The 13,357-nt window shown below is 35.8% G+C and overlaps 1 protein-coding gene across 1 annotated transcript in view; it reads right to left on the minus strand.

Annotated features, from left to right (window-relative positions):
- Positions 1–13,357, minus strand: part of LOC147073603 (SPRY domain-containing SOCS box protein 3) — a 28,112-nt gene that overhangs the window by 5,162 nt on the left and 9,593 nt on the right. Inside the window, exons 4-5 of the mRNA XM_085944890.1 lie at positions 12,848–13,069; positions 9,328–9,434 (exon numbers count right to left, since the gene is read on the minus strand). Coding sequence (XP_085801016.1) covers positions 9,328–9,434; positions 12,848–13,069 — 329 coding nt within the window. The remainder of the gene's footprint in view (positions 1–9,327; positions 9,435–12,847; positions 13,070–13,357) is intronic.

Below are 13,357 nucleotides of genomic sequence, written 5' to 3' on the forward strand. Positions count from 1 at the left end.
CCTTTTCGTTACTCTCGACACCTGTCGCGCGCGTGCTCAGAGTCGCTGCATCTACACACACGCAACACGAAATACTGCTGCAGTGGCAGGAGCAGACCAAGCTTCTAGCTGCGAGCCCCGCTCCCCACGCCCCTCCTTCGCCCACTCGAGCATATTCCATCGAAAACGGTACTGCATTACTTTCTGATATTAGTACCGCGGTGTATGACAATTATTGGATGTATCGGTGCGCGGGCGAGCTTAATACACGCTTAAATAATATTGATATTGTCATATAAATTTATGTATAATTATTATTATAATATTACATTTTTCTCAATTTGCTTGGGGGTGCTGCAGTTCCGCAGTGCATATGGACGAGCCGCCACTGTATATAAGTTTGCGATTACAATGGTTGAATAGTGTGGCCCAGGATAATTGCATTAATATTGGCAAGGTATTGTAACGTTATTTGCACCATCAAGGATACCTGACGTTCTAAGCACTGGCAACACCATCAGCGCTACGCGCGGCGAAATTGGGCACTAATAAGAAACTTGGCTTTGACGTTACGTTCGCGACCGAAGTCGATAAATAAGCCAGCCGCCATCTTATCTTTCTCTTTCTCCTCCATTTTTTGGTGCAGTAACAGTGAATAGACTTTGAGACGCCCAACGCGGACGGACGGGCAAAGAAGACAACAATGGCGTTACTGATAAGATTATATCACCACTTGTAGAAGTATATTTAATTTCTTTTCCATTTGTCCACATGTATTTGCAAAAATTCTATCAGTTGTTTTCGTTCCGAACGTAGCATCATTTTACTTGTCTTTTCTGTCGTTTCACATTGTACTCAAAATTATATAACCAAATGTGGGAATATAATTTCTCTTGTAAATACCTTAAAGTGTCGATGACATTGAGCTACTTTACAAGCTGCTTGTCGGCGAGTTTAAAAGCGGGCGTGTCAGCTAGTGCGATTGTGATGATGACACACAAAACTTTCCACTCGCTCAGAAGCCAACAAGCTAGCGAGTTGAAACTGTCATTTTTGGTACTATTTCGACAGGACGTATTGAGTAGTTTGTTTTTTTGCGCAGACGCAGATCGGCCCACACGCCAGCGTGTAGCGTGTAAAGTAGCCCGTCTTTCAACTTTTCTCGGTAAATTGTTTACAATCTGCTTGTTAGCTAGTTCGATGATGACACTGGGCGAGTTTACAAGCAGATTGTAAATTCGCTGGCTTGTAGCTTGTAAAGTAGCTCAATGTCATCGACGCATAAGCGACTCTTTTATTCAAATCTAAACTGCTTTAAGGGCCCTCTTCAGACACTATTTTATGTTTTTCTTTCACACACTTTAGCATCCTTGTTGCCACGCCGGTTCGAGTGAGAAATTGTATGGTAAGTTTTATTTAGGTATCTACGCCCAATCACGCATCCCTCACCTGCCTTATTCCTTTATGAGTCGCATGTTCAATTAATTAGTTATTTCTAAACCCTTCCCGAGCCCACTAACATTTTGGTGAGAATTCATGTCACAGTATCAATAAACGTCACTTAATTTTATTACTAGGCAGTATCTTAACGTACTTGCGCTTGCTAATAATTTCAATGAATTCGATGAATTGAGCCCATATACGGAAAACGAGCATTATCGTGATAACGCTGTTTTTCACTAAGTCAGTTTTAATTACGCGGCATACATATATGCATGCTATGCATGCACCCACCAAATATTACTTTGATATTATACCAACAGATACCAGTAGACAGTCCAAACTATAGATAACAGACGTATATATCTGTACCTCTGAGGTAAACTACACTATGTTAAAAATTGCACTTTTTCACAATGGCTGTTCAAAGTTTTTTCATGAAGTTTTTGTTAGAATACCACTAGTTCTCTTATCCTACTTGCTATACTTGATTTAATCATACTTGAGGTGTTTTTACACAATATCCAAGGAAGATTAAAAAGAAAATGCACTCGTTTCTAAAAATAAATGATGTTTAATGTACATAGTACTGTTTACCTCTAAAAAGTTTTACACATTGAAATGACATGGTGTACGAGGGAGTTCCATAAGTTCGCGGAATGGTGATGAAAGTAGCAAGTATCGGGGTTAAAATAATTTTTTTATTGTTAGGTAATCTTTTTTAGGTATACTTGTGCAATTTCAAGTTGATTGTCCATTAAATAGCTTCCAATATTCAAAATAACAAATGCAAGTCTGTGATAATTTAAAAAATGTCAACTATTGAGTTAAATTCCCCGCAAAACAGGGAAAAAGTGTGAAAACACCGCCATCTTTAGATTAATAAAGCCTGCGCATAACTTTTTGCACAAGCAACGAGTGGTTCACTTTTCAGCTGTCAAAATCAGATCCCAGATTGCTTGACATATTGATTCGCCCTTTCTCGTTTCAAATTGAATTATAAAAAATTCTCAAATCAAATATATAATAAACTATCAGTGTTATTATTTATAAATAATATGCATTCCTGTTATTCATCAGCTGTCAAAGTCAGACTAGTCCTTCACACAAAAACTGGTGGCAATATCGATTTCCAAAAAATATGTAGCATTGATCTATGCATTACATTTGTAGAAGGTGTATTAATGCTAGTGTATTATTTATCATTTAACTCATCTATAATATAAGTGAACACGAGAGACGTGTCAGTATGAGCACTCTATAGACAACAACATGCAATGACAGGTCATCCATAGACAACGGAAGGGGCGGAGAGGTAGGACCAGTCGTGAATGTATCGGTTTTCTCTTCAGTCGGCAATGGTGGAAACCATCCAAAATGAAATGAAATTGGTTTATGGCACTCTTTGTTGTGGAAAAACCATGATTTACAAATGGTCACGTTTATTTAAACAAGGTAGAGTCATTCGAAGATGATGACCGTTGTGAAAGGCCAAGTCAAGTGACGTCACTACACGTGAAATGGTATTAAAAATCGCAGATACCCTTATGGAAAATGGTCAGCTAAAACTAATCGAAATCGCAGAAAGGTTCAATCTATCCAAAACAATAATTTCCAGAATTATAGACGAAAATCTTGGGATGTCAAAGGTAAGCGCAAGATGGGTACCACGAATGCTTATGCCATATCAAAAAAGTTACCGTGTGGAATGTTCTAAGCAGTTTTTAAAGCTGTCTGGCGTCAATCAAGAAGAATTTATCAACAAAATTGTTACGGGAGATGAAACGTGGGTTCATCATTATGACCCTGAGTTAAAACAGGAGTCCATGCAGTGGCATAAAAAGGATGGTTCAGCCCCCAAGAAATTTAAGGTCGTACCATCGGCTGGGAAGGTGATGGCAACAGTGTTTTGGGATTCAAAAGGAATCCTAATAATAGATTATAAACAAAAAGGCACCAGCATCGCGGTACAGCACTACGTTATTATTCTAAGTCGCTTAAAAGAATATATTAAAGTAAAAAGGAGGGGTAAAAAAACAAAAGGTATGTCCTTACTTCATGACAACGCACCTCTTCACAAGTCTCAAATTGCAATGGCTGCTATGAAAAAATGCGGCTTCAGGATTTGCCTCATCCACCTTACAGTCCTGATCTGGCACCTAGTGATTATTACCTGTTTCGAAATTTGAAGAAAGAATTACGTGGAAAACCTTTTTGATGATGATGAGTCCTTACAAGTAGCCGTAAACGGGCATTTTGAAGATATATCTAAGAAGTGCATTCATGTCCAAGATTATATTGAAAAATAAAAATATAAAACATAAATATATTCTTTTCTTTCTATCCCGTTCCGCCGAACATATGGAACTCCCCTCGTAGTATTCCTTCAAAAACTTTTACTGCAACCAAATATTGCAGTCAAAATAGATTAGCAAAATACTCTACTATTTAACCTCACTCCTCTGGCTTCTTACCCATCCCATGGGTAGGAATATTGCATTTTACTCGTATTATTGTATCCATTATGTTTCCCATGGGACTTGAGATTAGCTTTTTGCATCAATTTACTACATATTCACTACCCATAATCATTATGAATAATTCAACATTATCTGGAGTGACACACCCAGATAACATAACTTACTACTCATTCATGCTAGTCCAGCGGTTCTCAAACTTTTTAAAATTTCCTGCGTGGCGGTCCCTTTAAAAATTGTTCGATGGCTCACGGACCCCTTTAATACTTTAATAAAAAAAAAATCTATATTATTTTAAAGAAATTAGGGGCGTAAAATATTTTGCGCAAGCGTGACAAATACCTACGGCTCGGCACTGCTTACAGGCTATTGTGAATAAAACCTATTCAGAAAATATTACATGTTATGTAGTCATTAAATTTAAATAACAATTTTAATGGGATGGATGCATCTGCTTTGCCTGAACCAGTTCTATGTTTGGCTTTGTTTTGGCCAGTGCAACTCTCATGTCATTCGTCGCGTATAATCTATTTCGAGATTTTGTCTCGATAGTAAGTGGTGTAGAAAAAGCTGTCTCACACTCATAGGTGGTGGCGAATGGAAACAGCACTCTTAGAGCCATCTTTGCAACATCAGGATAGGACTGTGCCATTTCAATCCAAAAATCACTACAAGTTTCACGGAAAACCATGTTTTGCACCCTCATCATTTATCTAATCAATAAACAGATAAACCTCCGAAGGCAGATCATTAATGTAGAGTACAAATGGGTTATTGATAAGATTTTCCGACTTTCCCTACCTGGGATAAATCCAAATCCAAAACCCAAGAAATGCTATAATTATAAAAATATAAATAGTATAAATATACATTGGTTTTTCTTGGTCCTACCGAAACCGCTTCGCGGTCCCCTAGGCCAGTGCTCCGCAACCGGTGTGCCGTGAGACGATGCTAGGTGTGCCGTGGTACATTGCTCCCAAAATAAAACACAAATAATTTTAAGACAAAGATCTCTACAAATCTACCAAAGGACCTACATTGAAAACAAACAATTAATTTTAGATCCGTTTCAAAAACATTTAACTTTGCTGTAAAAGAAATTTCATCATTTCTTTCATACAATCAATACGACTGGATTCGAAACCCTTTTGCAAATAATCCCGAAAATTCTGTAGAAGCGCTTTCCCTATAAATTCGAGAGGAATTGGTTGAATTGAGAAACGACGGGACGCTAAAACTGAACTTCGCCGATGTTCCATTGGCTATTTTCAGGATTTCGGTTAATAAAGAACATCCTCGGATTTCCGACAAGGCTATCGCAGTTCAGCTCCCATTTTATACGACATATCTAGGTGAGCAAAGTTTTTCAACTCAAGTTATAATTAAAAATAATAAGCAGTCTTGCTTGAAGGGTCTTGACCGACGGCTTCGGGTTATTCTTTCAAATATCAAGTCAAAATATATAAAACTTTTACGTTCATAGAAGTTATTGGTAATACAAATACATGGCAATCTGTACATTTAGTTCTTCGTCGTGTGTTATGTTGTTTGTATATTTAATTATCTATCAAATAAAAAAAACATAAACTAATGTAATTATATTATTGTTATGGTTATGGCGTCTAGAAGAGGAAGCTGACAGGGCTCTCAGGGAAGCCGGCGTGGCAGGTCAACCAGATAAGTGAGATAAACACAAATTACAATTTTGCTCCAAAATTTAAAAAAAGTCGCCTGCGGTGCTATTTTACTACGCTGGTATTAATATTTTAAAACATGCGATTGTAAGATACAATTTATTATTATGTCAATACTCGACAATAATTCAAGTGAATGTATTAATAAATACAAAAAATCGCTAAACATACAATCAATACCAATATTTTTCCTCAAACACCATTTGAAAAACGCTATTTTAGAGTATCACACTGTCTTTAACCTTAGCGATAGGTAGGGGACCCGCCAAAGATCCTGGCCTGGGGTCCCTCTTCAGGATGTGGGGTCCATGTTTTGGTGTATAAATTGTTTTACGTGTGGTGTGCCGTGGAATTCTCAGAAGACCTTTGGTGTGCCGTGGGTGAGAAAAGGTTGCGGAGCACTGCTCTAGGGGACCAGACCCCAGTTTGAGAACCGCTGTGCTAGTCTATCAAAATGTCTATCAACTAATCCAACATACCATTTTCATTAGAGAAAATTTATTGCATGAAAGTGAAAGAAGAATTCGATTTGCCTAATATTAATAATTTCCAGTATTAAAATAAATAAAAGTCGATATTTTAAAGCAAGATATAGTTTATTGAAATGATAATAAGTCTTATTTGATTAATTATTTGTAATTAAATGAAACACAATTTTATAATACTTATTCCACTTTTTAATTAAATTCTGTACCGGTTTCGTCCTCTTCAAGGGGACATTATCAACTGAAGAGGACGAAAACGGTACACAATTTAATTAAAAAGTGGAATAAGTATTATAAAATTGTGTTTAATTAAATTACAAATAATTAATCAAATAATACAATGCAGTTCCACCATGAATTGACAGTTAACACTATAAAAGAAAATAATATTGTCATTATGAATTAAATGATAAATTTATAGGCACATCGGTAATCGGAACGCACTACCACAATTGGTGGCAATTAAGCACTTCCTGTCAGATTGATGACTTAATTCATTTCTTATATTATGTTGACTGAAGACTTCATCATAAATTTTCATCGCTTGCTGTTATTCTGCGCAGCCAAAAACCCAACGATCGACATCATATTAATGTAGATTCTGAAACAATAATTTAAAAATGTAATGTCAAAAATAAAATGACAATGGTCACTATTTCCACTTTTTTAAGAATGCGTAAATATAATAAGTATAGACATTTTATATATGTTATTTTCTAAAATGTAAACTTCATTATATTATATTTATGTTTGCGTTGGTAGATTTGCAAATGTTAAAATTACAAAACGTATTAGCATTATTTCGATGCCACGACTGCAAGGAATTTTCAAGGGACACACAATCGTATATAAACATAATATAATAAAAGTAAACTTACCCATTAATTTGTTTTATTATCTCAGCTTTACGATTGCAAAACCTTTTATCAGTAGGTATGGTTTAAATACACCGAAATATTATTCTGAAACTATTAAGTACATAAAATTATATTTTATTTTATTTACATCAATGTCAACTCGAAAAATACTGCACGATTGCTTTTGTTTTGAAAATATCATGTAGACTTGACATGAAATTTAAAAATAATGACACGACATCAGTGACAAATAGTCTCGCAGCTCGAGTGTTGATTGGCTGGGCCATGGGTGAGCTCTGAATGGTCATTGACCGGCCTTGTGTCATTGCGACTTCGTGTGTGACCATACTGTCATCTGTTATCATGACTGAGTATTTCTGATGTATTAAGTGGTCACGATCGCTATATGGAAGATACACATCATACACGTACACATACATATACCACGCAAGTATGCTGTTTATCCGTACACCATAATATCTATGCCGTACATGACATACACACAATTCGTACTAGCGAGACGGTCGCGTCATTTCGATTTGTTATTGTGATAACTTTGTTTTTACTCTTCAAAGTATAAAATCTGAATCTATTTGTTCTAAAATAGGTATGTCATTGATGATAGTAATTATTACGTCAAAAAGAAATAGTGGTCAAAGTCATAAAACAAAGGAATGATTATCACGAAAATATACTTTGGTGTATGTGTCAAAATTAGTGCAATATTTTCAGCTGTCGAAGTTTTGGGAAATAAAATCCAACAGGATGCAAAGAAAATGGAAGACATTTTGTCTTGTTTGGCTAAAAAAATATATTGGAATTTATCCCAATAAATGTTCAAAATCCATCTCCTTATGGAAACATCACTTCAAGTGACTCTGATTAAAAACTTAGGCTAAAGGATGTTACCATCAAAATCAGTTATACGATTATTTTATGTTTTACGGAAAAACAGCGTTAAATTTTTTTTAGAATATTTTTTTATATACATAAAGGTTTATCTAAAGTTTTTTTGTTTAACAAACCACGTCCTCAATTACTCAAGATACCTTAATTCATCAGAATTAAATATTTTCGATATCTCCACAACCAACTGAAATGTTTAACTGCCAATATCTCTGGACAACATTTTCAGGATAACATTACTTTTCCGCATATGGGCTCAATTATTAATTTTATTTAATGTTATTTCTTCGTGGATTTTCCGGTAATACAGTTGATAGAAAGTAACTTTTTTTCGGTAACCCCGGTATACAGTCACAATAAGACCGCAATTTAAAATATGATAATAAAATAAAAGTAATATAACTTTGCTATAAACAGATGAAACCATTCATTTTGTTTCACGTCGCAAAAAAGAATTTGCGTAGCTTACTCTGCTTAGCCTGTCTGCATTTATTATATAAAATTTATCCATAACTGTCGAATAAGCTAATCGTACGTGCGTGATTTCACTTACATTATGACAACTATGCATCAAATACATTATCATTTCGTTATGTGCTGTCACAGTAAGCTATGGGAAAAAAAGTATGTAATGTCATTTTTCTTGGTATTTAAAATGTTATTGGACTGATGCTCCCATCCCGTAGTACTTTTTGAACCTTTAATCGAACATTGTTAGTTAGCAAAATCTGCCAAATTCGCCAGAACAACAATGAGGTCACCTCACGCATACTGCGCTACATCAGCAACCCCATGACTCAATAAACGTTTTTTATCATTTTCTACATACCTACACATTTTCAACTCTTTTTTTTTCTCTATGGATTTTCTATTAAATTATTATCTGGTGTTTACGTCTATTATCTATGGTCTACTGGTAGGGTTCTGTTCAAAATATTATCGATGGAAGCAATATCGCAAGTAATTTTAACGTACGCACATGTAGAAACTGTTAAAATCAATTGAAATTACAACGAATAATGAATAATAATTCAAAATACTAATAAATTAGAGTTGCCAATTTCCATAATTTAATTTATAGAGTAGTGATCATTCAAAATATTCTGCGGAATGACAAAACCATAGACTAAATTTGTCACCGTACCCGCTTGTTACATAATCATAATGTAATCGCAGCATTATTGGTACGTAGTGCGGGACAAAACAAAAAAAAATCATTTGCGAAATAATAAATTTACACTCGCCACGGTCGCTATGAACTAAGGTTACCTGTGCACTACATTTATTATAATGAAATTTTTATTTTTAGTAAGTGACTGGTTGCATCGATTATATTCTTCCACCTTCCTCACCCACTCCATCCCTGTTTAGAGCTGTGTAAACAAAGATGGCGAAATCACCGCCAACATCCGAGAGCAGAGATGGCACATAAAGAATCTGTAACAAATCCACCGCAGGAGCACAATGATTAAATTCGAAACACAATTACCTTTAAACCAGCTGTACTTTTTCCAAAAATCGTCGAACTTCTGAACATTGCCCTGGAACAGGACATATCGTCATCATCATCATCATCACTCTGAAACTTTGAAGAACCTGTGGAAAAAATAATACATCATCAAAAAGAGCCAATCGGATACCATAATTATCAATTAACCTTTTCTATAACTCAAAATATTACTATGCCAGTATCTGAGGCTGCAGATTTTTAACGACACACGTTGAATGTAGAGCGAAGCTCTTACTATAGCTAAACAACTTAAGTACTGACCCGCTCAGAAACACACTTACTTTCGTGCGTATAGAGTAGATGTGTAAACGCTACGTTTGTTTTACACGATACAATAGTATATTTACCCCATATCGATCGGGGTATTACAAAAAACCTTTAAAGACAAGCACAAGAAATTATTGTTTTTAATGTGACCAAATATTTAAAAGTGATAAAAAACAGTACAATTTGAAATATAATATTTTGAAATCGGCAAACGAAGCAACTGGCATACCTATTTGCACCATTCAGAAAGTAATGTGGATATGACGTAAAATAAAATTTTGATCGGTTATTCCTTAATTCGGTACACTCCGAATAAATAGAAAAAAAATGCTGCGAGCGCGATATACAAATCGAAGATTCTTATAGGGCAAGTGATTTAGGGATACATGGAAAACTTGATAATAAATATTGGTGCGGAGTCGGATGACAGCGATGGTTATTAATTTCATAACAGAACAGTGAATCAGATATGTCATAGAAATGCGCAATTTATATTGTAAGTAATTTAATAATTCATATTGAAAGTAATTTTAACGATTTGCTAAGTGTAATAAGGGGCTGCCGTTTTCGTAACTGACCGAAAACTCGCGAATCCACCCAAACTTCAAAAATATCATACTTATGTTGTCTAGTTATAAAATCGCTGTAATATCGATAAGTTGTGGATTAGAATTTCATAATTATTCAAACAGATGTCACTGTGTATTTAATTTTTTTAATTATGCAAATCAATCGACAGTGGCTAGTAATTGAGTTTAACGTCAGGCGAGATAACTCGCGAAATTTGTATACACGGCCTGTCGATCACGGCCACATAGAGCGAGATAACTTGCTGAAGGCATCGAACCGGTTAACTTCACCGTTGAATGTTTCAGTATGATCAGGGAACACAAAAATTAACGCAAGTAGGTTAACCGCTGGTTAAGGCTGTAAGAAGGTATAATTCTTGAACCCGGAGAATTATGGGATAAACTTAAGCACAAGTTAAATACAGTTCTCTCTTAGTAATCCGCCGCTCGATTAACCGACAACTACTATAATCCGCCGTTATTTTTACTAGTTAAAATCACAAAATGAAGGTCTATAATTCGCTGGTATTCGTATGTAAAATTCAATAGTCCGTCACGTGCCTATATCAGCTGTCCGCCGTCGTATTTACTGTAGCTGAGGCATGGAACAGCCTACGGGGACGAGCAATAATTTAATCGTGAAAAAAGCTGTGGCCCTCCATGAATCAAGATGATGAAAACTGGGAACCGGAAGACTTAGACTCCATTAGAAGAATTGATTCAGAGGGCGACTGAAAACTCAGAGCTAACGCGAAATGTTTTAGAAGAATGGATAGCAGAAAGTTATGAGGGGTGTGCGCCACTTCCCACTGACGACGAGCTCGTAAATACATCAAGAGGTTTGGATTCTGAGGATGAAGGCAATAATTGTCAACCGACCGCAGCTCATACAGTCAAATCAGAAGATGCACTAGCCGGGACTGACGCGTTACCATTAAATGGGCAGAGGAAAATAATGCAACCGTCAACACATTCATCATGTTATATATTAAATATTCCAACAATATTTAGAAAAAAAACAAACAACACTGAACAAGTGGTTGGTTTACTGTTTAATATGTATGTATGTAGTTAATAAACTTAAATTATAATTAATATATATATAATTTACACCCACGATGGCCGCGTGGCTTAAGGGCCGGTCTATAGTGTCGAGGGTCCCAGCTTCGAATCCTGCGTCTGGCAAGTACACAAATTGTTTTTCAATTTGTGTATGAATCAGAGTATGGACCTAATAGGTTGAGCAAGTGGCTGACATCCATTTCTCGTAAAAATAAAATCTGTTAATACAAACCTCCACTCTGTGGAGGCCCGATCCTATTACGATCGGACATGGTCAAAAAAAAAAAAAAAATTTAATACATAATTGATTTTGATCATAAAAAAAAACGTAAGTACAAATTTCTCAATAAAAACTATTTATTCATATTCACGATGACATAATTCTACTAGCAATATATCGCATACCCAGCAACTAAACAATAACTTCTTTGTTATTAAAATAATGGAGGCGCCCGTCTATCGACAACGCGTCCAGAAGCGGATAAAATAAAACAGCGCGCGCCCCTTTTGTTTGCCGTGTTCAATGGGCTTTGACACATTTAACAACGTAGTATTTTCGTTAATTCGTCCCGCTGAGAAGCCAAGCAACGCGTGAATCATGGGGCGAGCGGGCACAGTGCTTCGTCAAAACCAATGTGCTATGCTATATTTGATCACATTGTATTTTCGATGATTCACATTGAATATGCGCGAGCGCCCCGCACGCCCGATTGTATGTGCCCGGCGCCTTATGTGTATGCGAGTTCAAACAAAAGTTACACAGTTTGAGATGTCCTGATTGCTATAAAAATGAGCTATTTAAGACTGATATTTTTTCGAAACCACACTCAACAAATGCTCATAAAACATATAAACCATATTATTATTCATTATGTGTATGACATATTTGTCGAAATTTATGAAGTGGTTTGGGTAGCCGGTAGACTATAAGAATACTGAACTGTTTATCCATCTGTCATCGACGCACTTGTCCAGTACCATTTCGTAACTGTCATGGTGGCGTTCGAAGCCGGCATAAAAAATATTAGGTTCGGTCATAATCATTTTTGAACTTGACTCCGTAACGACTCTATTTGTGTATGTTTGACTGACATTTATTACGATTTATTGATGCTTGAAATCACAACGTGCACCGTTGTACTATCGTCGCTATAGGATTGGTTTGTCGAATATCCATTTTTGTCGAAATCGACCTTTTAATGAAGAATGATTTTTTGTATCTAAATGGACCAGAACCAACCTTTTCTTTAAATTGCTTTGTAATGAAAACAGCATTCATATGCTGTAAACCTCCATGTATTTAAATATTATAGTATAATGTAATTTGTTTTTCATCTACTGAACATTTTACATTTGGTCTATTCGACAAACCAATCCTACAGCGACGCTATGTCGGGATTCGTAACGCTTAGAAAGGGTTAAAACTATTTTTACTGTTTACGATCTTATTTGACCGTAGCTGTCTGATTTGACTGGTGCATAAGCTGACTTATTTCAAAATGTAAAAGCCACAAGGTCATTAGCTTTCATATAATAAAGGCTCAATCTATCACAGAAGATGGATTTTCTTCAACATCTTTGGTATCTACATATTAACTTACTTAGCAAAAGCCAGAAGCGTTCATTGAACATATTTCTCAGCCCAGGAATGCTGCGCATCATCTCCAAAGAGTCCGGCCGGTGGGAAAGAGACATTGCGCAGTGAAGCATCAGCGACGCAGGCACGGAAGTGGTCAAAACCAATTTTATCAGAGAATGCGCGGCAGTGGAGCAAACCATCGGATAGAGAACTTTGTGCACATTCAAACCAGTGAATGCAATCCCTGGAAATGAATAAATGTCATATTTACACACCCATTGAATGCTAAACAACAATATATCAGTGGCGAAGGGTGGAGGTAGGCTATGGAGATTCGACATAAATAATGAACAATAAACTTTATTTATTTTTCATTGAAATAAGAATAAATTGCAAATGGTTATGGTTAGTTTTTAAAATTTAATTAACCCTTGCCTAAACCAAATCATAATAGTATATAATATATACTATATAGGTAGGCTGTGGAGATCTGACATCTTTATTGATCTGATCTTTATTTGTTTTTATTGAA

The sequence above is a fragment of the Rhyacophila brunnea genome, unplaced genomic scaffold (genome assembly GCF_057557595.1).
Source record: "Rhyacophila brunnea isolate RB1 unplaced genomic scaffold, BYU_Rbru_1.0 scaffold_17, whole genome shotgun sequence".
NCBI classification, from domain to species: Eukaryota; Metazoa; Arthropoda; class Insecta; order Trichoptera; family Rhyacophilidae; genus Rhyacophila; species Rhyacophila brunnea.